At 37.9% G+C, this 24,904-nt stretch overlaps 2 protein-coding genes across 9 annotated transcripts in view; one reads left to right on the top strand and one right to left on the bottom strand.

Moving 5' to 3' along the window:
- The first annotated feature begins 212 nt into the window (after positions 1 to 212).
- GLRX2 (glutaredoxin 2) lies at positions 213 to 21,944 on the top strand. Of its 8 annotated transcripts, XM_049867965.1 has the most exons (7): positions 381 to 429; positions 2,838 to 2,917; positions 3,593 to 3,656; positions 4,985 to 5,161; positions 6,503 to 6,614; positions 17,830 to 17,851; positions 21,865 to 21,944. In XM_049867965.1, the coding sequence occupies exons 3-7, from the start codon at positions 3,594 to 3,596 to the stop codon at positions 21,914 to 21,916; spliced, it is 426 nt and encodes a 141-aa protein (XP_049723922.1). In that variant the 5' UTR covers positions 381 to 429; positions 2,838 to 2,917; position 3,593; the 3' UTR covers positions 21,917 to 21,944. The 8 variants fall into 8 exon arrangements, with proteins under 8 accessions (XP_049723919.1, XP_049723914.1, XP_049723916.1 ...); XM_049867962.1 differs by lacking the exon at positions 2,838 to 2,917 and having other exon boundaries at positions 213 to 429; XM_049867957.1 differs by lacking the exon at positions 2,838 to 2,917 and having other exon boundaries at positions 213 to 492.
- Positions 19,360 to 24,904, bottom strand: part of RO60 (Ro60, Y RNA binding protein) — a 33,641-nt gene continuing 28,096 nt past the window's right edge. The window contains exon 9 of the mRNA XM_049867950.1: positions 19,360 to 24,709. Within this exon, the coding sequence (XP_049723907.1) occupies positions 24,557 to 24,709 (153 nt within the window). The 3' untranslated portion in view covers positions 19,360 to 24,556. The remainder of the gene's footprint in view (positions 24,710 to 24,904) is intronic.

Genomic DNA, 24,904 nt, shown 5'->3' with positions numbered 1-24,904 from the left:
TGCGCCCTGCCCAACGTCGGGGCTACCTGGTGGGCAGACGGTACGCGGCTGCGCAGATGAGACCCTTGGCCGCGCGGGCAGCCCGGCGGGGCGGGGCCATCCGGGCGCGCGGGGCGGGGCCATCCGGGCGCGCGGGGCGGGGCCATCCGGGCGCGCGGGGCGGGGCCATCCGGGCGCGCGGGGCGGGGCCATCCGGGCGCGCGGGGCGGGGCAGGCCGCAGAGGCGGGGCCTCGGCTTCTCCGGCCGCGGCTTCTCGGACCTCGGCTTCTCCGGCCGCGGCTTCTCGGACCTCGGCTTCTCCGCCCGCGGCTGCCCCGCGCTCTGGCCATGTCCTTGCGTCGCGCGCTCGCGGTGGGGACGCGGCTGGCCAGGAGCGGGAGCAGCTCGGCTGGGGGGCCCCGCGGCACGGCGGGAGCTGCGGCGTCCGGGTACGGGGCGCTGCGCCGGCTCGGCCAGTCGAGGCTCGGAGGCCTGGCGGGTGTCGGGGCGCGGTGAGCGGGGCGCCCATCCGCCGGCGCCGGGTGGTCCTGGCCCTCCCGTGCGGAGGCCCTCGGAGGGCGGCGGTCCGGGGAGGTCCTGGAGGGCGGGGAGAATGGCTGCTGCCGGCACTGGGGAGGGTGCCCACGGGGTGGTGTAGGCTTCAGGGTCCTGGATTCCCGCGCGGTTCTCTTGGACCCCACTGTGGGTTGCCAGATAAAACACCGAACTCCCAGTTAAATTAGAATTTCAGATAAACAGTCAATAACTGTTTAGTCCAAATATGTCCCAAATATTGCATGGGGCACTTGGGCTAAGGGATTATTCGCTGTTCCTCTGAAATGTTTAGTCGGGTGTCCTGTATTTTTACTTTTTCTGTCTGGCAACCCTAGTGCAGGATGTGAAGGTGACTCTCTTTCCTAAATGGCCAAATCTTTTATCCTAGGAACTGTGGCCAAGTTATTCATGTTGATGGCGCCTCTGGCTAGGCCGAGGACGGTGCTTTCCCCTTGGCTGCTCAGACTGGCCTGGCGCCCATCTCTGCTGCGCTTCCATCCCTCTGTCTGGGTGTCTTTTCCTCTTTGTTTGAACTGGAAACTCTTGATTAACGTTACAGTCCAAGCTAGAGACTCCGCTTGAAAAAAAAAAAAAAAAATGAAGGCCGCACTAATCACTTGGTGTAACTACTGGACTTGACAGCTTCTTGAGGCCCCGTTGTGTTTTTTTTTCTTTTTTTTTTTAATCTGTGTCCCTGGGTTATATAGCACTGTGTCTGCCTACTACCTAACACATAGTAAGAGCTGCATAAATGTAGAATAACTCGCGTCTGGTCCATCCATGTTGAAGTAAAATGTTTATTGTGTGCTCTTACTTCCTTCATGGATGCCCCTTTCCTTACTAGGCGATAAACGTTTATGAAGCTTAACTACAGATTGAAGCAGAAGGGTAGGGTGCCTTCCTAAAACTTCCTGTCTTTTCCTTGAAAAGAAAGGCGGTGATATTTCAAAATGCACTCCCACCACTTTTTACTACCCGAAAGTTCTGCTGAAAATCTTGTTTCAGTAATAAATGCTGGAATAGATGGTTTGGAAATGACAGTTAAATGCCAGACTTGAGATGAAAAGGACACCAAATGGATTGCTGATTGATCTCACCGAGGCCCTTTGTTAAGTCCAGGCAAGCACCTCCTACCTAACCTCCTGTCCTTCCAAACCTTTGGCTCCAGAAACTCAATGTGCTTTTCTCTTAAAGCTACACCCTCCACTCTCTTCCCAAGTTGGCTGCAGTTTCCTTCCTTTCCTGCTCCTAACCTCTTCCTGAGATAAGCACAGGCCTTTTTTGTTTTAAGGGCTTCCTTGCTAATCTCTTGGGAAATAAGGGATAATAAAGATTGTAAACATTGGGGAGTTGGAGATGGAAGAAATGTTACAATGTTCAGTTGGTTTCAGTTCCCATCTACCTTTCTAACTCCTCTGTTATTCCTAAAGGTGACCATTGTTACAGCTTCTGTATTCTAAGTTTTCACACAGCACTATGTAGCGCAGATGCTCGTCATCCAAGGATAACATGTACTGGAACAGGCCATTTAGAATGGACTTGTTTAAAACAGGACTAAACTTTTATGCTGTATGGGGGGGAAAAAAAAGTAAACACACAAAGCCATTTATCTTATATTTAACAACATTTAACAACATCTAAATTTTAAATACACTAACAGTAAATGAATTAAGTGTTGGAGAAAATTTTATATGAAAATTTGACTTTTGCAACGTAATTATTAAGAATATTTTTTTGAATATTTGAAGCTTCACTTCTTAATCCGACTTTATCCTTAGATATTTGAGTAATTCTTTTGAAGCATCTAAATTATTTTACAAGATGTGCAATTTTACACTGCGGTTAGTTTGTATCATTGTGTTGGATATTATTCCAACAATGTATTGGGGCCTTGCTGACTGAAAAAGATGAGATGGATGGGGAAAGGTTCTAGAGGTAAGCAGAGAGATTTGACGACTTTAAAGGGATCACTTTTTTAGTGGATATTTTCCTGTTACAATGTATACTCCAGCTCCCAGCAGCTGGGCTTTGTGTAATAAATACTGAGGTAATGACGATCCTTGTAATCAGTAAATAATAATGTCAAACATTAGTCTACATTTACTGTGTGTCAGACACTGTTCTCCTTTCTGTATATCAACTCATTTAATCCTCACAGAACTCATGGAGGTCAAAATGATTCTTGTTCCCATTTTATAGGTTGGGAAGTTTAGAGCTATGAACCACTGTGATTCAGATACATTGCTGTTCTTGTTAGATGCCTTGAGTCAGCCCCTGACTTACAGGACCCTCTGTGTTACAGAGCAGAGCTCCATTTTGTTGTCTTGGCTGTAATCTTTACAGAAGCAGATCACAAGGCCTTTTCTTCAGTGGAGCCACAGGGTGGGTTTAAACCACCAACCTTGGGTTAACGGCTGATTGTAAACTGCTTGTGCCACCCAGGCTCCCTTTAGATACCTTAAAAGAAAAAAAAAAAACCCATTGCCGTTGAGTTGATTCTGACTCATAGCAACCCTATGGATACCTTAGTTTCCTTAAAATTGGAGTCTTTGTAAGCTTCATGCTTCACAGAGTGTTCATGGAGTTTTGGCATGTTTTAATAAGAATATGGAGACTATATTTTTAAACCAAAGGTCAGGTCATATGACCAGTCAATAGAGGACATAATATTTGAAATTTATAGATCCAATTGAGTGATGTGGGCGACTAGGAAAAAATTTTCGTAGCTCTTGACCACTGTGCCACCAGGGCGCCATTTGCAATTCAGTGGTCATGAATAAGAGTGTGTTAGGCTTTAAACACAACGAATGTGTTTTTATCAAATAACGAAGATCGTTGGGAAGCTAGTTAGATAAGCCCACAGGCTCTTTTTGTTTTAGTAAACAGATACTTTGTAAACACATATTTTGCACTGATAACAAGTAAAACTTTTATATTTAATATGTTTGGGTATATATTTGCACTTATATGCAAAACCTAGTAACTTTCTTCAAAGGGTACTCATGATAGTATCTTTACTGATTACTAAACTGCACTGCCCTTTTTAATTCCTTTTAGGATGGGAAGTAACATATCATCATCTTGGGGGAAGTCAGCAGTTGCTCCTATGAACCAGATCCAAGTGAGTGATATGGAAGACGAGGAAAAAATTTTCATCTGTGGGAAAAGTATTGTCTTAGACAATTCATATGCTCACTCAGTATCCAAACTTGGCATCTTCATAGTTCAGCAAATGAATTACTAAATTAATACATATTTTTAAGATCTGCTACCAAAATGATTCATATGAGAAGCCCTAGATCGTTTTGGTTATCAAAATTTATATGCTTTACTCTTAATGGGGAAACCCTGGTGGCGTAGTGGTTAAATGCTACTGCTGCTAACCAAAGGGACGGCAGTTCGAATCTGCCAGGTGCTCCTTGGAAACTCCGTGGGGGCAGTTCTACTCTGTCCTATAGGGTCTCTATGAGTCAGAATCGACTGAATGGCACTGGGTTTGGTTTTGGTTTTGGGTACTCTTCATGGAGCCTTCACTCCCTCTAAGTCAGATGTGTGAGATTGGCTGCCCCTTTTCAGCATACCTAACCTCAGGTCCCCAGTTGACACCAGGCAAACTGCATTTAACCAGAAATACTATCTGATTCTGGCCTGGGCAGCTATTTAACAGCCTTTTCCCCAACATAGAACCTAACATGGAGTAAACCAAAAACCAAACCCTCTCGCGTTGAGTTTACCCCGACTCACGGTGACCCCGTGTGTTACAGAGCAGAACTGCTTCATAGGGTTTCCTTGGCTGTAATCTTTGTGGAAGCAGATCACCAGCCACCACTGGGTGAGATTGAACCACCAACCTTTAGGTTAGCAGATGAGTGCAAACCATTTGTACTTCCCAGGGACCTAGCATGCAATAAACCAGAAAACCAAACCCATGGCTTTCAAGTTGATTCTGACTTATAATGACCCTATAGGACAGAGTAGAACTGCCGCATAGGGTTTCCAAGGCTGTAATCTTTACGGAAGCAGATTGCCACATCTTTCTCCCTCAGAGCAGCTGCTGGGTTCAAACTGCTGATCTTTCAGTTAGCAGCTGAGAGCTTTAACCACTGTGCCACCAGAGCTCCTTAGCATGCAGTAGATAATCTATAAACGATCCTTCAGGGACACCATGCACTACTGTGTTCCCTTGTTTTTTCTCTTTCACTGCAATACTCGGTTAAGTCTTTTGTATGTGTTTTTTTTCCTCTGCAGGCTACAAGTCATATAAGATTCTCTTGTGACTAATATTATCCTCAGTTATATTTGATGATGAGAAATACAGGTGATAGACTTGAGTTTGAGCCCTGAATCATCAGACTTTCAAGCCCATACAATTCCCACTAAAAATCATAATATTTCTTTTCAAAAGGAAATGCCGAGATTTAAAGTGATTATTTTGTTCTGTTGTTTCAGGAAACAATTTCAGATAATTGTGTGGTGATTTTCTCAAAAACATCTTGTTCTTACTGTACGATGGCAAAAAAGCTTTTTCATGACATAAACATTAACTATAAAGTAGTGGAACTGGACATGCTTGAATATGGAAACCAATTTCAGGATGCCCTTTTCAAAATGACTGGTGAAAGAACTGTGAGTATATCCTCTTTAGTACTGTTCTCCTGAAATAGGTGAATGTTGGTCATCCAGAATGTAGACCCTCGTGTTGGGAAGAGTGAGCTGGACATTCTCAGAGGAGTTTATATTTATAAAGAAGCATCAGATCTGGGAAGCAGATCCTTAGAATAGGAAACAGCAGAGTTAATTTATTTTAATGTTATTCTCACTTTGTGTGTGTGTGCACGCGTGCACATGTGTCTGTGTGCTTTGGCTGGGAGGAGTGAGGTAAGGGTGTTGTCATGAACACTTGTCTCTGATTCTTTAAGGTCTTCTTGGAACTTTTTTCAAGGTGAAAGTATTCTTTCTTCCTTTACTTGAACAGTATAGACCAGGGTTAGTCTTCAGTTACTGTACTAATAAGAGTGCTTTAGTGCTCCATATTTTTAGCTTTTCTGGTAGATTTTTCTATAATATGCATAATCAGAAACATATTTAATGTTGCTGTTTTCCTTCTCGTTTATATGTGCAAGGAAGAAGTTTATGGTGTGCTCTTCCCCCTTAGTAAAGCAAATGTGAGAAAGAACTGCGTAAATGTGATAATTAATTAGAGAATATTTTACCTATTATATAGCATAAGGAACCCTGGTAGTGCAGTGGTTAAAGTATTTCACTGCTAACTCTAAGGTCAGCGGTTCAAACCGGTTCAAACCCACCAGCCGCTGCATGGGAGAAAGATGTGGCAGTTTGCTTTCATGAATATTTATGGCTTTGGGAACCCTGTGGGGCAGTTCTACTCTGTTCTGTAGGAGTTGGAATTGATTTGACAGCAAGGGTTTGATTTTTTTTTTTTTTGTTTGGTTTATTATGTAGCGTAGGGGTCCCTGGGTGGTGCAGATGGTTACACCCTCGACTACTAGCCAAAAGGTTGGCAGCTTGAACTCACCTAGAGGGACCTTGGAAGACAGGCCAAAAGGTCATAGCCTTGAAAACCCTATAAGCAGTTCTTTGTAGACACGGAGTCGCCATGAGCAGAATCAACTCGATGGCAGCTAACAACAGCAACAACATTAAGTAGAATAGTGATTAGGCGCAGGTGTTTTAGAGTCGGGTTGTCCTGCGTCTGAACCCCAGCTTTGCCATTTATTATCAGTGTGAACTTGGGCAAGCTCTTGTGCCTGTTTCCTCCAAATAGGGCCACAACTGTTACCTACCTCAAAGGTTGTAAAGATTTACAGAGATAATTTGTGAAAGAGCTCAGCGTGGTGCCCAGCTCATAAAAATCCCCAGTCTGTGAGCGTCTATTATTATTGTATGAAATGGCGTTTTATCTCTGACGCTAGGGTGAGACCTAATCTATCGCTGTTTATCCAACAGGTTCCAAGAATATTTGTCAACGGAACTTTTATTGGAGGTGCAACTGACACTCATAGGCTTCACAAAGAAGGGAAATTGCTTCCGCTAGTTCATCAATGTTATGTAAAAAAAAGTAAGAGGAAAGAATTTTAGTGATGTAGGTACACATACCTTTGCTAGTAAAATATCAGTTCTTTAAAGTGATAATGCCTGATGATGCTTTTTAAATGTTTGAAGATGTGTTAAATATATGAATTATCTTCACAAAAGACTCAGATGTAGAAAATAATGAACAATAAATTCCTATAGAAACCTTATTGTCCTATTTGCCAGTTCTTGAGCAAAAGAGATGGTATTTAAGAATGAAAACAAAAGTGAAGTAGAAAATTTGTATTACTAGGAATTATATATATGAATCTTACAACCGAGAGCTAGGTGGTAGATGACCATTTGGAATTCTTTGCTTCCTGTAGTATACCTAAACTAGGTAGGAATACCTTGTGGCATATTGACAGGCCTTCATATTTTCTATTTCCCGAGTAATGGAAGTATATTAAATTTGTAGAAGAGAATGAAATTTATCTAAAGAAACCAAATTATTCATTTAATGTCTTAGTTCCACGGAGCAGAACTGTACCTCTGGACAAAAATTAAAAGGAGGCAGATTTCAGCATCATATAAGGATGAACTTTATTATTATTATACATTATATTATTTGTACATATTATTATACATTTATCCATAAAGTAATGTTTCTTGCTTTCATTTCAGCAAAATCACTAATTATGTTGTTATAATCAATATTTTGACATAATTGTCCTCTGTTGATAGTAAGGCCAAACTAGAATACCTCCCTTGAATATTGTTTTTTAAGTTATTGTTTTCAATTTGGAGAAATTTCGCTCTGCTGAGACAGAAGTGATTAAAATTGTCAGTAAAATTCTTTTTTTTTTTTTTTTTATAGTTTTATTCATTTTGTCGTTGAGAATATAGACAGCAAAACACACACCAGTTCAGCAGATTCTGCGTGTACAATTTAGGGACATTGATTACATTCTTCAAGTTGTGCAACCACTCTCACCCTTCTTTTCTCATTTGTTCCTACCACATTAACATAAATTTATTACCCCCGAAGGTGCCTGTTGGAAACCTTGGTGACATAGTGGTTAAGTGCTACAGCTGCTAACCAAAAGGTCAGCAGTTCAAATCCATCAGGCACTCCTTGGAAACGCTATGGGGTAGTTCTACTCTGTCCTGTAGGGTCGCTATGAGTTGGAATTGACTCGATGGCAATGGATTTGGTTTTTTGGTTTAAGGTTCCTATTTAATTTTTCAAGTGGCTGTTGTCAATTTGATCCCATGTAGATAGTCTTAAAAGAACATAATGCTCAAGGCAGACATTTTTTACTAGTCAAGCTAAACTATTTTTAGTTTTAAGAAGACTTCAGGGAATATTTTTGGTTTAAGGTTTAAAGATAATCTCAGGGCAATAGTTTCAGGGGCTCATCCAACCTTCATGGCTCCAGGAATTCTGGAGTCCGTGAGAATTTTAATCTTTGTGCTGCGTTTTCCCTCTTTTGATCAGGATTCTTCTATAGAATGTGATCAGAATGTTCAGTAATGGTAGCTGGGCACCATGAGTTCTGGTCTCATAGCAAAGGAGACAGTTAGCCATGGAGCAATTAGCCACACATTCCATATCCTCCTTCTGTTCCTGACTTTCCTTCTTCCTCTCGCTGCAGGTGAATAGAGACCAATTGTGCCTTGAATGGCCACTTACAAACTTTTAAGATCCCAGGCACTACATGTTGAACTAGGAGACAGAACAGAAGCATTAAAGAAGTTATTAGGCCAGTTAACTGGGATGGCCCATGAAACCATGACCCTAAACCTCTAAACCAAGAAACCATATCCCGTGAGGTGTTTGATTGTACATGACAAGCATCAGCAGCTACTCTTTTTTTTTTTTTGGTCATTGTTGTTAATTTATCTATCACACAACTTTTGCCACTTCAGCTTTTTACAGGTGTACAACTTATCGACAGCAATTATAGTAATCGGCTGTGCAGCCCTGCCCTAATCAATGTCATATTTCCATCATGGCTAACCCTCCTTTCCCCCTCCCTCTCACCCCCGATATCTGCTAATAAACTCTATTCTCTATGCATTTGCCTTTTCTTGTTTTTTTATGTGAGGTCATTTAGCATTTTGTGATTGACTTATTTCACTCAGCATATGTCTTCCAGCTCCATCTACATTATAGCATGTATCAAGACTTCATTTCTCTTACTGGCTGAGTATTCCATTGTATGTATATACCAAGTTTTGTTTATCCATTCATCTGTTGATGGGTATTTAGGTTGTTTCCACTATTTGGCTATTGTGAATAGTGCTGCATTGAGCACTGGTATACAGATGTCTGTTTTCACGAGTCTCTACTTTCAAATCTTTTTGGGTATATACCTAGCAGCGGAATTGCTAAGTCCTGCGGTAGTCCTGGAAACCCTGGGGACGTAGTGGTTAAGAGCTGCTGCTGCTAACCAAAAGGTCAGCACTTTGAATCCACCAGGCACTCCTTGGAAATTCTGTGGGGCAATTCTACTCTGTCCTATAGGGTCGCTATGAGTTGGAATTGACTTGATGGCGACTGGTTGTTTTGGTTTATGGTAGTTCTGTTTTCAGTTTTTTGAGGAACCACCACAGTGTTTTCCATAACGGCTGTACGATTTTGCATTCCCACCAGCAATGGGTAAAGGTTCCAGTTTTCCCATATCCTTGCCGACATTTGTTTATTTTCTGTTAGTTTTTAATCTAGCCGCCCTAGTGGGAGTGAAATGGTATCTCATTGGGATTTTGATTTGCATCTCTCTGATGGTTAATGACACTGAGTATGTTTTCATGTGTTTGGTGGCCATTTGAATGTCCTCTTTGGTGAAATGTCTATTCAAGCCCTTTGCCAGTTTTATGATTAGATTGTCTTTTTGTCGTTAAGTTGTCCAAGTTTTATATATATATTTTGGTTATTAGATTCTTGTCGGATATATGGTTTCCAAACGTATTCTCCCAGTCAGTAGGTAAAGTCTTTGCGTGAACAAAAGTTTTTTATTTTTATGAAGTCCCATTTATTTTGTCTTTTACTGTTTGTGCTTTTGTCATTATGGTAGATAATATCCATTGTTAAAAGCTAGGCCTGACAGTGTTGCCCCTGCTTTTTCTTCAGTTTGTACATTTAGGTCCTTAATGAATTTGTTTTTATGTGTGGTATGGGTTATGGACCCTGTTTTATTTTTCTGCATGTGGAAATCCAAATTTCCGGGCACCATAGGTTGAAGAGACTCTTCATTCCCCATTGAATGCACTTAGCACCCTTGTTAAAAATCAGCTGACCATAGATGTGTGGGTTTATTTATGCACTTATTTATGGACTCTCAGTTCTATTCCATTGGTCTATGTGTCTGTGTTATATCAGTACGAGGCTGTCTGATTACTGTACAGCTGTCCCTTGGTATCTGCCCGGGATTAGTTCCAGGACCTCCCACAGATACCAAAATCCACAAATGTTCAAGTCCCTTATATGAAATGGTGTAATATTTGCATATAACCTATGCACATCCTCCTATATACTTTAAATCATCTCTAGATTACTTATAATACCTAGTACAATGTAAAGGCTTTGTAAACAGTTGCTATACTGTATTGTTTAGGAAATAATGACAAGAAAAAAAAAAGTCTACATGTTCAGTACAGATGTAGCCATCCTAGGCCTAATTATATAGTACATGTCAGCAATAACACATTTTTTTTCCTAATGTTTTCTACCTGTAATTGTTTGAATCCATGGATATGGAACCCATGGATAAGGAGGGTTGACTGTAGCTGTATAGTATATTTTAAAATCAGAAAGTGTGAATCCGCGTACTTTGTTCTTTTTATTATTGCTTTATCTATACAGGACCTGTTGTCATTCCATATAAAGTTGATGATTAGTTTTTCTATTTCTGTAAAGAAGGCTATTGGAATTTTGATCAGGATTGTGTTAAATTTATAGGTTGCTTTGGGTAATATTGACATCTTAAAAATACTGAGTCCTCCAATCCATGATCGTGGAACATCTTTTCATTTATTTAAGGCTTCTTTAATCTTTTTCAGCAGTGTTTTAGAGTTTTCATTTTTAAGTCCTTCATGTTCCTGTTTAGATTTATTTCTAGGTATTTTATTCTCTTAGATGCTATTGTACATGGAATGGTTTCCCTGATTTCCCTTTTAGATTTCTCACTGCTGGTGTATAGAAACCCAACTGATTTTTATTTGTTGACCTTATCTCCTGAAACTTTGCTAAATTCCTCTGTTAGCTCCAGAAGTTTTCTTGTGGACTCTTTGGGATTTGAGGATGAACTTTTGAAATAGTTCAGAAATGTACTTGAGTTATGTTATGAGGTGTGAAGAATTCTCACTTCCAGAATGTATTGAAAAACTGTTGGAAATGTTTCATAAGTGATTCAGGTATTAGATGAGAGGGTTGACTTGAAATTCTCTAAAGTAATTTTTGACATAAGTTTATTTGATTCTGCAGTTCTCTGACTGGTTTTATTTCAGATAAACTGAAGATAGGGTAACTATAGGAAGTCTTATTTCAGAATAAAGAAAATATTTTATGTACTCTAGTAATCAAGTCATATCTCCAGCTTCTTATTAGCAATAATTTTTTAAATGCCTACTTTACAAAGCATTTTCCTAACTGATCCCACAGAGTCACATAGGAAGATCATCAGATGCAGAAAAGAGAAATCTCTTCCTCAGAAATGGTAGGAAAATGGATTTTAAGATATAGTGAGTGCTGCTACTTTCTCGTCAAGATGGACCAGGGAATCTGAGACAGTCCTGAGGAAGTCAGACAGTGGCTTTCATGGCCATTTGCCAACAATGATGCTTCCTTCATAGCCTTGTTAAACTGTCGTTAGACCTTGTTAAAGCAAGAATTTAGATGATTTTATTCCCATGTGGTAATTTATTTAAGTTATAACAATGGTATGGAACAGAGAGTGTGATGCTCTTTAGTCCTTTTTGGAAACCCTGATGGCATAGTGGTTAGGTCCTACGGCTGCTAACCAAAGAGTCGGCAGTTTGAATCCGCCAGGCGCTCCTTGGAAACTCTGTGGGGCAGTTCTACTCTGTCCTATAGGGTCGCTGTGAGTTGGAATCGACTCGACGGCACTGGGTTTGGTTTTTTGGGTTTTAGTCCTTTTATTCTACATTATGTTATGAAAAATTCTACATGCATGCTGTTGTATAATCTGTTAGAAAATGTATGAGAAAAGCAAAATTGTAATTGTATATCATCACTGTCAATCATATTAGGTATCAAAGGTCCTCAAGGTGTAGAAGCACTGACCAAGTTGTGTTGACTGCAAAAAAACATCTTTTTATGAACTCTTCCTAGATTGGTAGGAGGGTGGGGAATGAGCAGTTGATTCTTGACTATGCTTAGACCTTGACATAATGAAACGTTAAGGAGAGAAATCTTATCAAAGCTCAAAAACTCCAGAGAAGGTAATATACCTAGTTATCACTTATGGCTTTATTTAATAAAGAAGAAAACTCCTCTGATGTCTTCCCCCTTTTCCTTGATCCTCTGTGAGGCATGATGACCTTCTCCAGGGACTGGTCCCTCCTGATAAGAAGCTCAAAGTTTGTGACATGAAGTCTCGCCATCCTCACTTCTGAGGAGCATTCTGGCTGTACTTCTTCCAAGACAGATTTGTTTCTTCTTCTGGAGATCCATGGTGTATTCATTATTCATCACCAAAACCATAATTCAAAGGCATCAGTTCTTCCTGGAGCTTCCTTATTCATTGTCCAGGTTCGCATGGACATGAGGCGATTGAAAATACCATGGCTTTGGTCAGGTGCACCTTAGTCCTCAAAGTAATATCTTTATTTTTTAACATTTTAAAGAAGTTTTTTGAAGCAGATTTGTCCAATGCAATATGTCTTTTGATTTCTTAACTGCTGCTGCCATGGGTGTGAATTGTGGATCCAAGTAAAATGAAATCCTTGACAACTTCGATCTTTGGTCCATTTATCATGATGTAATTTATTGATCCAGTTGTAAGGATTTTTGTTTTCTTTATGTTGAAGTGCAATCCATACTGAAGGCTGTAGTTTTTGATCCTCATCAGTAAGTGCTTCAAGTCCTCTTTGCTCTCAGCAAGCGAGGTTGTGTCATCTGCATATTGCAGTTGTTAATGAGTCTTCCTCCAAATCCTGATGCCACATTCTTCTTCATACAGTCCAGCTTCTCAGATTCTTTGCTCAGCACAGATTGAATAAGTATGGTGAAATGATCCAACCCTGATGCACACCTTTCCTGATTTTAAACCACACTGTATCCCCTTGTTCTGTTCAAACAACTGCCTCTTGGTCTGGGTATAGGTTCCACATGAGCACAATTAAAAGTGTCCTGGAATTCCCATTTTTTGCACGTGTCCTTATAATACTTCACTTTGTCTTCTCAAGCTGCCTTTGACATTTTCTGTTCACCTCAAGTTTAAGACCAAACCAAAACCAAACCCATTGCCATTAAGGTGATTTCAACTCACAATGCCCCATAGGGCTTCCAGGGAGTGGCTTGTGGATTTGAACTCCGTCGAGCTCTTAAACACTGTGCCAGTCCAAGAGGAAGGTAAAACTATTATTTTCAGATTGTGTTAAGTTTCTAAGGTAACCAATAAAAGACTAGAAGAAAAGGCAGGGGAGAAAAATGAGGGGGAAAATATCACTCAGTCACGAAGGTGATAAGGAGAAAACAAATGGTTGGCAGAAATACAAGTATATTAGTAGTTACAAAAAATATAAATTGACTATGAAAAGTATTTTACAGGTTTGATTTTTAAATTCAGCAAAATATGTGTTTACAAGAGACACGCCTGAAACATTTTTAAAACAGAAGAACACAGAATGGTTGAAAGTGAAAGAATAGAAAAAGATGTCAGACAAAAAACAACTGAAAGAAACCTGATTAGTTATAGTATAAGAAAGCATACTTTAATAAGCATTTCTAGATTGAATAGTAAGAATAAAGTTCAGCAGAAAGGTATAATGATTTTATTATTTTTTAAATTTTATTTTACTTTGGGTGAAAGTTTACAATGCAAATTAGTTTCTCATTCAAAAATTTATACACAAGTGACACTGGTTGCAATCCCTGCAATGTGTCAGCACTCTTCCCCTTTCTACTCCGGGTTCCCCTTGTCCATTCGTCCAGTTTTCCTGTCCCTTTCTGCCTTCTCGTCTTTGCTTTTGGGCAGGTGTTGCTTACTTGGTCTCATATACTTGACTGAATATATGAGACACATTCCTTACGTGTGTTATTGTTTGTTTTATAGGCCTGTCTAATCTTTGGCTGAAAGGTAGACTTTGGGAATGGTGTCAGTTCTGGGCGAGCAGGTGTTGGGGGTTCTAGTCTCTGTTGTACCAGGAAGTATGGTCTTTTTTTGTGAATTTGAAGTTCATTCTACATTTTTCCCTGGCTCTGTCCTGGACATGGAAACCCTGGTGGCATAGTGGTTAAGAACTACGGCTGCTAATGAAAAGTTCAGCAGTTTGAATCCACCACGTGCTCCTTGGAAACTCTATGGGGCAATTCTACTCTGTCCTATAGGGTCGCTCTAAGTCAGAATTGACTCGATGGCAATGGGTTTTTTTTTTTTTTGTCCTGGACCCACCATTGTGATGCCTTTCAGAGTGGTTGGTGGTGGTAGTCATGCGCCATCTAGTTCTGGACTCAGGCTGGTGGAGGCTGTGGTTCATGTGGTCCACTAGTCCTTTGGCCTGGTATTTTCCTTGTGTCTTTGGTTTTCTTCATTCTCCTTTGCTCCGAATGGGATGGGAGCAATAGATATTTCTTAGATGGAGAAAGGCATAATGATTTTAAGCTTGTATTAACTAGTAACGTTTCAAAATATATAAAACAAAAATGGACAGAACTACAAGGGACAAACGACAGAGACATCATTATAGTGGCAGATTTTAACATCTCAGTAATTGATGGACAAAAAATATTAGTAAACCTATAGAAGATTTAAGTATTAATAAGTTTGATGTAATGATCATATATAGAATACTACACCCAAGATTTGGAGAAAATATGCATTATTTCAAGCACATACTAAACCTTTATGAAAATTGATTATACTCAATGCCATATAGCAAATCTCATCAATTTTTTTTATTAACTTTTATTGAGCTTCAAGTGAACGTTTACAAATCAAGTCAGTCTGTCACATATAAGTTAATATACATCTTACTCCTTACCCCACTTGCTCTCCCCCTAATGAGTCAGCCCTTCCAGTCTCTCCTTTCGTGAAAACTTCGGCAGCCTCCAACTCTCTCTATCCTCCCATCCCCCCTCCAGACAGGAGATGCCAACACAGTCTCAAGTGTCCACCTGATATTATTAGCTCACTCTTCATCAGCATCTCTCTCCTACCCACTGTCCAGTCCCTTTCATGTCTGATGAATTGTCTTCGGGGATGGTTCCCGTCCTGTGCCAATAGAAGGTTTGGGTACCATGACCGCCAGGATTCCTCTAGTCACATCCAGACCATTAAGTATGGTCTTTTTATGAGAATTTGGGGTCTGCCTCCCACTTATCTCCTGCTCCCTCAGGGGTTCTCTATTGTGCTCCCTGTGAGGGCAGTCATCGGTTGTGGCCAGGCACCAACTAGTTCTTCTGTTCTCAGGATAATGTAGGTCTCTGGTTCATGTGGCCCTTTCTGTCTCTTGGGCTCTTAGTTGTCGTGTGACCTTGGTGTTCTTCATTCTCCTTTGCTCCAGGTGAGTTGAGACCAACTGATGCATCTTAGATGGCCGCTTGTTAGCTTTTAAGACCCCAGACGCCACATTTCAAAGTGGGATGCAGAATGTTTTCATAATAGAATTATTTTGCCAATTGCCTTATAAGTCCCCTTAAACCATGGTTCCCAAACCCCCGCCCGTGCTCCGCTGACCTTTGAAGTTTATCCTGGAAACTTCTTTGCTTTTGGTCCAGTCCAGTCCAGTTGAGCTGACCTTCCATGTATTGAGTGTTGTCCTTCCCTTCACCTAAAGCAGTTCTTTTCAGCTAATTAATCAGTAAAAAAAAACCCTCTCCTTCCCTCCCCCCCCCCCCGTAACCACAAAAGTATGTGTTCTTCTCAGTTTATACTATTTCTCAAGATCTTATAATAGTGGTCTTATACAATATTTGTCCATTTGCCTCTGACAAATCTCATCGAATTTTAAGAAGCTAAGAAAAAGAAAAAATCCAAAGAATGCAGAACATAGAAAATTTCAACAAAATTGAAGAAACTAGAAAAAGAACAAGAAATCCAAAGCAGAAAAAGAGCAGAATTTAATGAATTAGGAAACAGAGAGACCATTGACGTATCCAAGAATTGGTTCCTTAAAAAGGATTAATAAAACTGCTTGTACAGAACCAAAAACCAAACCCACTGCTGTCGAGTGGATTCTAACTCATAGTGACCCTATAGGACAGAGAACTGTCCCATAGGGTTTCCAAGGAATGCCTGGTGGATCCAAACTGCCGACCTTTTGGTTGACAGCTGTAGCAATTAACCGCTATGCCACTAGGGTTTTGAGGACAGAGAAGTTAATTCATCCAACAGATATTAAGCACATCAGGTGCATCAGACCCAGTTGTGGGAGCAGGAGAGGGGACTGACTTCAGAGCCCAAGTGGAGGGGAGGGCCTCTGGATAAACAGTCATTTTACCCATCATGATAGGAGTAAAGGCAGAAAGCTACATTGGAAAATTTGAAGGCGAGAAGACAAGGAAGTTCCCCTCTGGTTGTTTATATATTTTAAATATGGGGTAACGTCATCATTTTAGTGATGAATGGGGAAAACTGTTGGAGATTTGTGGAGAGAGTGAAAATAGTAATTTTGGAGATAAAAACAGATACATATGTGTATACAATAACAACAACCAAAAAGTAAAATTATCCATAATTACACCATCCACATAGCACCACTCCCAATGGCTCAGTGTATATGCATTTAAATCTTGGGTTCATTTATCCCTTTTGATTTTTTCATTCACGTACTGGAAGAGAATAATTATAAATTAACAGTAATGGGTGTGGGCTGGAACAGTACCTGGTATTTTCAGCAACTATAGCAAGACAGGAAACCCTGGTGGCATAGTAGTTTTGTGCTATGGCTACTAACCTAAAGGTCAGCAGTTCAAATCCACCAGGTGCTCCTTGGAAACTCTGGGGCAGTTCTACTCTGTCCTATAGGGTCACTGTGAGTCAGAATTGACTCGATGGCAATGGGTTTTTATAACAAGACAGATAAATGTTCAAATTAATAGATACTAGCTGTGAAAAGTAGATGGCTTAATCTCTTGGGACTTCAGGTTACTTATAAAATGTGGATACCATCTAATTTTAGGTTCTGAGGAGTGGAGGTAATATATGTAAATCATGCATAGAGTATATACTCAGTTTGTGATGGTTAGTAACCACACTTGCTCTGAAATGTGGTTTTCTTGTGGATCTGTCAGGGTTTCGCATAGTCCATAGGTACCTAGCCAAGATTTGGGGATGGGGGAGGAGTGAGCAGCTGGGTTTTAATGTTGCCTCCGATGTCGATTTTTTTTCTACTTTCCCATACCTTGCCTAGCCTAGCCTAGACTTTGACTGGATTCTGACTCATAGCAACCCTGTAAGACTGAGTAGAACTGCCCCATAGAGTTTCCAAGCCAGTAATCTTTATGGAAGCTGCAAGCCAATTGCCACATCATTCTCCTGAAGAGTGGCTGGTGGGTTCAAACTGCTGACCTTTTGGTTAACAGTCAAGTGCTTAACCACTGTGCCACTAGGGCTTTTTTTCCCATACTTAGAGCTGGGTCAAAGTATAATATAAAGCAAAACTAGGAAGTATGAGTTGTTCCAGCAGCTCTGCTTTACTTCAAGAATCATAAGCTACAAAGTCCGGTGGCCATTCTTTTTTATCCCCCACGGTATTTCCGTTTTAAGATATGAAATGAAAGAACTGTTTGCTGGAGTCCATTAATATTAAAAAGCCACTGTTCATTTTATCATTAGATATTACACAAAAATACCTCATAAAAAACATCTGAGCAACTTCTTTGGGCAGATTTTGAGATATTTGGTTAAAATGTTTAAAATCTAGTTTTCTTCATCTATGAAGAAATGTATACTTTGTTGTCTTCCTATCTCATTGCAATTTTTGACCCTATCTTTAAATAGAAAACTGAAAAATCAAAGGTTTTGGTGGGTATATCCTGATGTAACTTGCTCTCACCCTTTTTGCATTATCCACAGGTCAGATTTCACAATTTTTCAGGTAAGTTTTTTGGCAATTCAGAGAGAAAAGAAATTCCTATGATTTGGGCCTGAATCATTTATTTCCATAGTTGCCATTTTTTAGTGTTAAAATGATGGCTTTTCCCAAAGGCAACTCTGAGTAGATTAATCTTTTCACAAAAGAATCCTGTTTCAAACCTCTCTTTAAGAATTTGCATTTCATTTCAATTTTCCTGATCCTATAATTGAATTCCATTGGAAACTAATCCCCAACAACATGTATTTTAAATACTTATACTGGTATACAATTAGAGGCATTAAATGGATGTTAGTTAAGCTTTCACTTCATCTTCAAATATTCCAACAGGTTAATTACTAAGGGCTTTTGATTTCATAAGGTATGCTGTAACCTTAACATTCATACTTCTTGAAAGAAATAGACAGATACTTGATATGCATAGTTTATTTTGTACACCTATGAATTTCTACAGTATCAATACAGATGATCAGAAACAGTTCATATTGTGCCCACCTGCACTCCATGTCCAAAATGATTTATTCAGTGTGGTATTTTGCAAGGCTGGCAAGGAGAGAAAGTCAGGGTTCCACAGTACCAGTGAAAACTTTTATCTTGAAATAAATTTAATACATTAGTATATTCACCCATTTCCTATCAGAAAACAGCAAAATTACATTTTTAGGTGTGTTATATACAGAAAAAACTTGGAAGACTTGACAAAGCATCACTTTATCAACAGACAGAATCCCCTCCCCTATCTTTTCAGGGTCCTCTGAAATAAAATAAACTTGTTATAAATCAAACTTTATATACCTTTAAGCACCAGCCTGACAATTTCTCTTTTAGGTTTATAAAATATTCCTGCTTTGAAAGGCAAAGTGAATGTAAAAATGTGACCATAATTAAACAAATCTTGGCCGGGATGCTTTTTATTGCAGTCGTCCCAATGTTTTACTACTATGTTCCCTTCTTTGAATAGATTTGTTTATAGGATTGAGACAAAATATTTGCCTTTTGTCTTGAAAAACTCCATTATAAAATTAATCATTTTTGTAACTGTACAACTGTATTTTTCATTGTAGTGTTAAATATGCAACTTGGTCCTTGGAGGTCATGTTATAAAGTCCAGCTTCTTGGATAATTTATTATACAAAACAATAAAACAAACTACCAAAAATATTACTAATGTTAACAATCACGTATGTATAGCGTATTGGTATGCACAGATTAGCTTGTCAATGGGTGCTTAAACTGCTCATGTACAGTCAGATTTTAACTTAATTGTTTAACTTCCATTCATTATATTCTAAAAGTTCTGAAAGACCATTTGAGTTCTGTACTTCAGAAACACTATTAAGGCATTACTTAACAAACAGACCCCATGGAAAGTAACTAGAATGCCTGTGCTGGAGTGCTATTTTAAGGCAGTCAGAGGTTCATTTTTTTTTTCACTTTAAGGCTCTTGCACACTTAAATTTTATTCTATACAATCTATGTAAACATTGTTCTGTATAATGTAAATATTCGTCAAGTGGTCAATTTTGGACATCAAAGCCTGTTTTTAATAAAGCAAATGGGCAGTTTAGAACTAGTTTACAATACTCTCCCTAATCCCACCTGATTTTGTAGATAATTTCATATATCGTAATTTGGCCATGTATGGATTCTGGAAGTTTACATTTGCAAATAAAGCCTAACAAGTAACTTAAACATAAGCTTCAATAGAATGTCAGTATTAATATTCCATCCATTATCTGTGGTAATGCGATATTTAAAACAAAGACTTTAACCTCATTCACTACCCTTACAATTCAGGTGTTCATTAAGTGAAACCAGGAGAAATGTAGCTGATTTACTATTTATTTTGTCCAAGCACAGACTGTGATAACTTCTAAAAGTGTAGAAATTTAAATATGTTTTCAAATTAAAAATCAAGTATCATTTGTTTATAAAATTAATATGCATGGTAATGCTATCAAATAGAAGGGAAAAAATCTCTTAAAGGATCAGAAACAGCTTTTGTATATTCTCATTGAAAATAATCACATTAATCTCAGTAATAGAATTTTGCAATGTAACTCCTCTAGTTTGTTTCTTTACCTCTTTCCAATATAATTTGGCATTTTGGGGGTTTAGAAAATGTTTAATTTTATTCAGACAGTATGCTTAGCTATATATGAGTTTTCTACATGAAAAATATTACTATAGAATTAACTTTTTAAGTAACTAATTTTTCAAAAAAGGAAAAAGCTGACCAGTTTAAAAAAAAATGTTGAATGTCAATACAAGTTATTTACAAGACTCTTAATCCTACACACCGTATACATAGAAGCTCAGTGAACTATTTAGTAGACCAAAGATGTTGACAGTAGTCTTTAAAATTATGGGATGAGCATTGAGACATGCTATTTTTCTAAGAGTGCTTACATAGGAGAGCACTTCTCAAATACAGGTAAGTACATTTATAATTGCAAACAAAGGGTGAATAACTGACCTTACTCAAAAGGCCACAAAATTTCTGCAAATATCTAATACAAAAAGTACATAATGTAACTTTAATTTGGGGAGAGAATATATCAAGTCAATTGTTTTTCCTAAAGACCTGCCCATTATTAATTAAAAAAAAAAAAAAAACTTTAAATCTATGTGGAACAAACAGCAATCTGCAAATTAACATCCCAAACCTAATTTTTACTACCCAGATGCAACAGGATTAGAAAAAGAAATATACAAAAAATGTCAAAAGAAAGGAAAAGAGAGGTATAAAAGCAATCTTCCCAACAAACGAGATTAGGGAGCATGTAATAAATGCTAAATAAAAAAAATATAGTAAATACAACTAATTTCATAGCTTAACCTATCTTCTAATTCTTCCTTGTGCGTGTTTATATTGAGGCTATATGACATTTTTCTAGAAGGATATTATCAAATCACACCATACCTGTGATATATGAGGACTAGAATTTTTCATTTTACCCATTTTAAGGGAGTCACCAAGAAATTTGGATTTGTTGCTGTAATATCCTTTTGCCAAATTAAAATAAGTCCAAAAAAAGGTTACAGTGACTTAGCTTTTAATTATTGTTCAGATGTAGCTTTATTGTGCTTTTAAAGATATTTTCCACCTAATTGTCAGGACCTAAAATTTATTCAGGAGTTCTAGTTATGTTTCCAAACGAATTTTGTGTTTTTTTAAAAACAAAATTTCAGAAAACGAAGGGGAAAAAAAAGCCTGATACAGTTGTATTTGATCATTTGGAGATTTTCTTGTTATTTTAAAAGATTAAGTAAATGTTAATAGCATCTCCTCATTTAGAATATGAGTGTTTCTCTAGGTCTCTTCAAGAATTGGAATATAGTTCTTTTTCTGTTTTTTGAGAATAGTAACTTGTTAGTACTCACTTCCATTGTGAAAAATTTTCTACTCTGCACTGGAGTGGTTAAAATTAAGAAGGCTTATTGAGCTATTTTTCTAAAATATTTATCTTTCAAAACACGTTCTATTAACAAGAGTGTTTTCAGTAAAAAAAAGTTCTAACTAGTATTGCGAGCCCTCCCTCCAGTTTCAACTTTAAAAAAATATTAAGTCATTGATCAGATGTTACTTTTTAAAAATAGTGAAATCAGAGAAGTTAAACTAGTTGTCTACAGTCACATTTAAATTAAAGCAAGAGAAGTTCAAGAGAGGTAACACTAAATTTAATTCACTAGCATCTTGCCTCACTAATAACCTGATAAGTTACTATAACTGAATAATATACAACAGTATTAATAAGGGGAATTTCTAAGGAATTTCAACTAATGAGGCGGGGTGGGCTCATTAGTTTTTGTTTCATTAGTTAGACAACTATATCCTGAAAATATTTACATAGTAGCCAGGAAAAAAGTTAATTTTTCTCAATATTGTTTTTAAAAACATTTTCCCAAATATTAATGTGACAGAAATCCTAAAAGTAACTTAGAAAATAAAACCTGTTTACCACTTGAGTACATTTTATTTATAATGAGGTAAAGTTCTTAATTTTTTTCTACAGGATTATGCTATGTATCAACACAGGTTATTCAACCAACATTAATTGCGCTTGAGGACTACTATGAATTACACAAGTATACCTCTTCACATCTCCTTGTTTCTCTATTCCTAACTGTGTATATACATTGTTTCCTAATATTTAAATAAAAGTCTTGAATGATCCCATTTTATCTCTTACTCTTCTAAGCCAAAGTCTTCCCGTGTTGTGGGGAAATGAATACTGGCAAGGGATTCATGAGACTTAGAATTTCTAAGTCTAGTGCTCCAAAGCCATGATCTCTTTTGGACCTTAGAGCTTTAACCAAAAATTAAAAGTTAGCTGATAAATTTCTAAGTTTTCCAGCTGTAAATTTCATGATTTGAAAATAATGTTACTTTCTGTGTTGGTTTCCTTAATTTTTTTCTTAAATTATAACCCTAATCCAATTAATTAGACTTACCTAAATACTTCAGAAAGGTCACATCTAATCCTTCTCTGGTGGATTTATTATTAGCTCCTAGATATATCTGACTAAAAGTACTATAAAAACCTGTTGCTGTCGAGTTGATTCCAAGTCATAGCAACCCTATAGGACAGAGTAGAACTGCCCCATAAGGTTTCTAAGAAGCTGCTGGTGGACTGGAACTGCCGACCTTTTGGTTAGCAGCCAAAGGGTCGCTGTGCCACAAGGACTCCAAAAAGTACTATAGAAATAGTCATATAACTGAAGGAAATAAACTTATACTATACTCCATTTATTTGAAGAAAACCTTGGATTTACTTGAATTCAAGAGCTATAACACAATTCGATTAGAATTTACACTTTAAATTTAATCAGAAAAACATTTTAATGTATCAAAAGTAGCTAACATGTTAAATTCAATGCTTGACAGAGGGTTAAAAACAATGTTTTCAAATCCACCACATAATAGTGGTCTAAAGCAATGCATTTTTTCCCATTATTAGCTTTGCTGACCAAAAAAAAAAAAAAAAAAAAATCCCAGGTAAGTCACAACACTTAAAAATTGCTATCAGTTCCCCTGAAGGAATGGCTACATATTAACATGTCAACTAAGAATTTGAAAAGGAGTATTTTCTTATCACTCCTGGAGCCCAATTTCCCATGAAACAGAGGAGAATATACAACTCTAATAGTACCAAAGCCCCCTTCCTCCCCAAATCATAAAACCTGTAAGCCCCAAACATGTAAAAGGCTGTAATTTACACTTATTAGTTTGACTTTTCACATAACGGTTAAGAAGGGCTTTATAAATCCCACAGTAAATCCTCAATATTTAAAGGACAATGAATACAAATCGAGGTTTTACGTGTAAGCTACCTTCGACGACGATGACAAAACTACAAGCGAAGATTTTGTCATTTCAACGGGTTGCTTTAATATTAAACCTCCCTACGAGGAAGAGGTACTCGCTCAAGTAAATAATGTACTTTAGTGTAACGAAAAGTAAGCTTAGTTTACACAAACTGAAAAGAGAAATAATTTCTTAAAAGACTGCTTGGTGGTAATATACTACTAAATACTGCCTTTCAAACCTGAAGGACCTAGCTTGCTTTATTATTTTTTTCCACTATCAAAAAAGAATGTCTGCTAATGTAATCAGTGTCACACAACTGTACATGTGAAAAATGGTGACCTGGCAAATGCTGGATCATATATATTTTTACCACAACAATAAATCTAGTGTCATGTTTTAAACTGTTTAAAAAAATGTTTGCCACAAAATGACTACTAGACAAAAAGACAGGAGGCCACTGACATTTTTACAATTAAAAAAGATCTAAAACCAATTTATAATTGGCTAAAAAAAAATTTTTTTTAGAAGTAAAAATCTAATCTGGTTGTAATTGAAATTTTAATTGTTATAATTTTAACATTATGGATGGGAGAGTTAAATGCTTGAAACATTTTATGTTTTAAGATTATGAGCAAAAGAAAGCATGAGTACATGTTGTCTGTGTTGCTGTAATTCAGAGGAACTGTCAAGTCACACCTCTCACTCGTGGCAATTAAACAAATAGGCTTCCTTGGCACAAACGTTAGTCTCTTCTCATCAGAAATAAAATATCTTTTTCATTGAATATGTTGTTATTTATGTGATCTTAGAAGACTCTGAAAAGACCTGGTAAAAACTCATTCATAATTTAATCAAATGTCAGCATTTTCCCCCTTTAGTATAAAAGTTTACAGATGATTTTCATATTCCATCACAGTAACATGGTCTAGTGCATTTCAGAGTATTTGGAAGTTATCAAAGTTGTCCTTTCCCAATGAAAACATTTAAGAAAACTTCTCAAATAAGCTGTTAAGAATGTTATGATATGGAACTACTTGAATTTTTTTTTGGCTCTCACCTCTTTTAAGTACAAATATCCTTATTCCCCAAAGAAATAACCATTCTACTATTCGACTATTTTACAGTGCCTATCAACAAGAAGTCCTCTCTCTTAGAGGAAGCTAAAGTATGTTCGGATGCTATTTCCCAAGAGCTAGTTGGTGGGTAGTTTAGTAGACAGAAAGAACTTTGGGTTCATCTTATTATTTTTTCTTCTTCATCCTTTTTTTTTGTAAAGTAACTTTCCATCACGCACATACTGTATCATCTTTCACTGGACTAAGATTAGCTGGCAAGTAGCTGTGTATTTTTTAGCTAGATCCACTGATGGCAATGGACCTCTGAGATCATGCTGCTGCTTAAATCACATCTAATGTGAAATTTCGAATTACATCCAGAGCTCCAGTATCAAAGCCACACATATCCAACATGCCTCGATCATCTGGATCTGCAATGGTAAAACCATTTGAAGTCATTCCACAAACAATTAATTTGGCTGGAATCCCCATTTTCTGTAGAAAAAGATCAAAATCATATTTAAAAGTTACATTTAAGAGCAAATACCCTCCAAAATTAAAATACTCTAAAACCTCTATACTACAGCTTTTCATTACGAAGTTAATTTTTTTTTCCCTCTCCATAAAATCCGCCATCTTTCAGGGCAGAGTCCTCCATAAGCAGCCCGGATACTTTGAGCTTACAAGATC

This window comes from Elephas maximus, chromosome 24 (assembly GCF_024166365.1).
Source record: "Elephas maximus indicus isolate mEleMax1 chromosome 24, mEleMax1 primary haplotype, whole genome shotgun sequence".
Lineage (NCBI taxonomy): Eukaryota > Metazoa > Chordata > Mammalia > Proboscidea > Elephantidae > Elephas > Elephas maximus.
The sequence above is the reverse complement of the archived record's forward strand: the minus strand, read 5'-3'. Positions and strand labels throughout refer to the sequence as shown.